Genomic DNA, 1308 nt, shown 5'->3' on the forward strand with positions numbered 1-1308 from the left:
ATGGAACAAAGATTTAATGTGACTGAGTTCATCCTCTTGGGGCTCACTCAGAGTCTCCAGGGTCAGAAAATATTATTTGCTGTGTTTTTGCTCGTCTACATAATGACAATGGTGGGCAACCTCCTCATTGTCGTGACTGTGGTGATGAGCCCAACCCTGGATGCCCCTATGTACTTCTTTCTTGGCTATTTATCATTTATGGATGCTGCTTATTCTACATCAGTTACGCCAAATATGTTTATAGACTTACTCTATGAGAAGAAAACCATTTCTATCCAAGGTTGCCTGACGCAGCTTTTTATAGAACACTTATTTGGTGGTGCTGAGATTTTACTGCTGGTGGTCATGGCCTATGACCGCTATGTAGCTATCTGCAAACCCTTGCATTATATGACCATCATGAGCCAACGTGTGTGTGTTCTCCTGTTGCTGTTAGCCTGGTTTGGAGGATTTGTTCATGCTGGAGTTCACCTTCTCTTTGTTTACAACCTTCCCTTCTGTGGCCCCAATATCATTGACCACTTTGGCTGTGACATGTACCCATTATTAAAACTTGCCTGTACAGACACCTATGTTATTGGTCTCAGTGTGATTGCCAATGATGGAGTGATATGTGTGGTCATCTTTTTGCTGTTACTCATCTCCTATGGAGTCATCCTGAACTCCCTGAAGAATCTTAGTCAGGAAGGGAGGCACAAAGCCTTATCCACCTGTGGTTCCCACATCACTGTGGTGGTCCTCTTCTTTGTCCCATGTATTTTTATGTATGTGAGACCTCCTTGCACATTACCCATTGACAAATTCTTGGCTGTGTTTTACACCGTTTTCACACCTCTTTTGAATCCCTTAATCTACACTCTGAGAAATGCGGAGATGAAAAATGCCATGAAGAAGCTCTGGACCAGAAAAAGAAAATGAGGTGTCAGACAAATGTATTACCTAATTTCTACAAATAATTGTAATTTTCAAGGAAATAAAACAACCCAAATCCATTGCTATCGATTCTATTCCAGGAAAATTGAACATAATTATTCAACTGTGTAAATATTTCCCAATGTTCAACAAGTTGTGCATTAATATGTTGTTGTTGTTGTTAAGTGCCGTCGAGTCGGTTTTGACCCATAGCGACCCTGTACAGGGTTTCCGAGGGTGTAAATCTTTACGGGAGTAGAAAGCCTCATCTTTCTCCCGCGGAGCAGCTGGTAGTTTCGAACCGCTGACCTTAAGGTTCGCAGCCCGATTCGTAACCACTACGACAAGGCATTCCAATTATAAATTTCTGTCCAAAATACATTTTCAAGATTTTCA

General features: G+C 41.5%; 1 protein-coding gene across 1 annotated transcript; it reads left to right on the forward strand.

Moving 5' to 3' along the window:
• On the forward strand, positions 1-918 carry LOC102812916 (olfactory receptor 4A47-like). The gene has a single exon (XM_006865159.1). The coding sequence runs from the start codon at positions 1-3 to the stop codon at positions 916-918; it is 918 nt and encodes a 305-aa protein (XP_006865221.1).
• The last annotated feature ends 390 nt before the right edge of the window (positions 919-1308 follow it).

The sequence above is a fragment of the Chrysochloris asiatica genome, unplaced genomic scaffold (assembly GCF_000296735.1).
Source record: "Chrysochloris asiatica unplaced genomic scaffold, ChrAsi1.0 scaffold00075, whole genome shotgun sequence".
Taxonomy (NCBI): domain Eukaryota; kingdom Metazoa; phylum Chordata; class Mammalia; order Afrosoricida; family Chrysochloridae; genus Chrysochloris; species Chrysochloris asiatica.

What these genes read in the sequence shown, in the direction of transcription:
- LOC102812916 (XM_006865159.1), top strand. Translation starts at nt 1, where the DNA reads ATGGAACAAAGATTTAATGTGACTGAGTTCATCCTCTTGGGGCTCACT.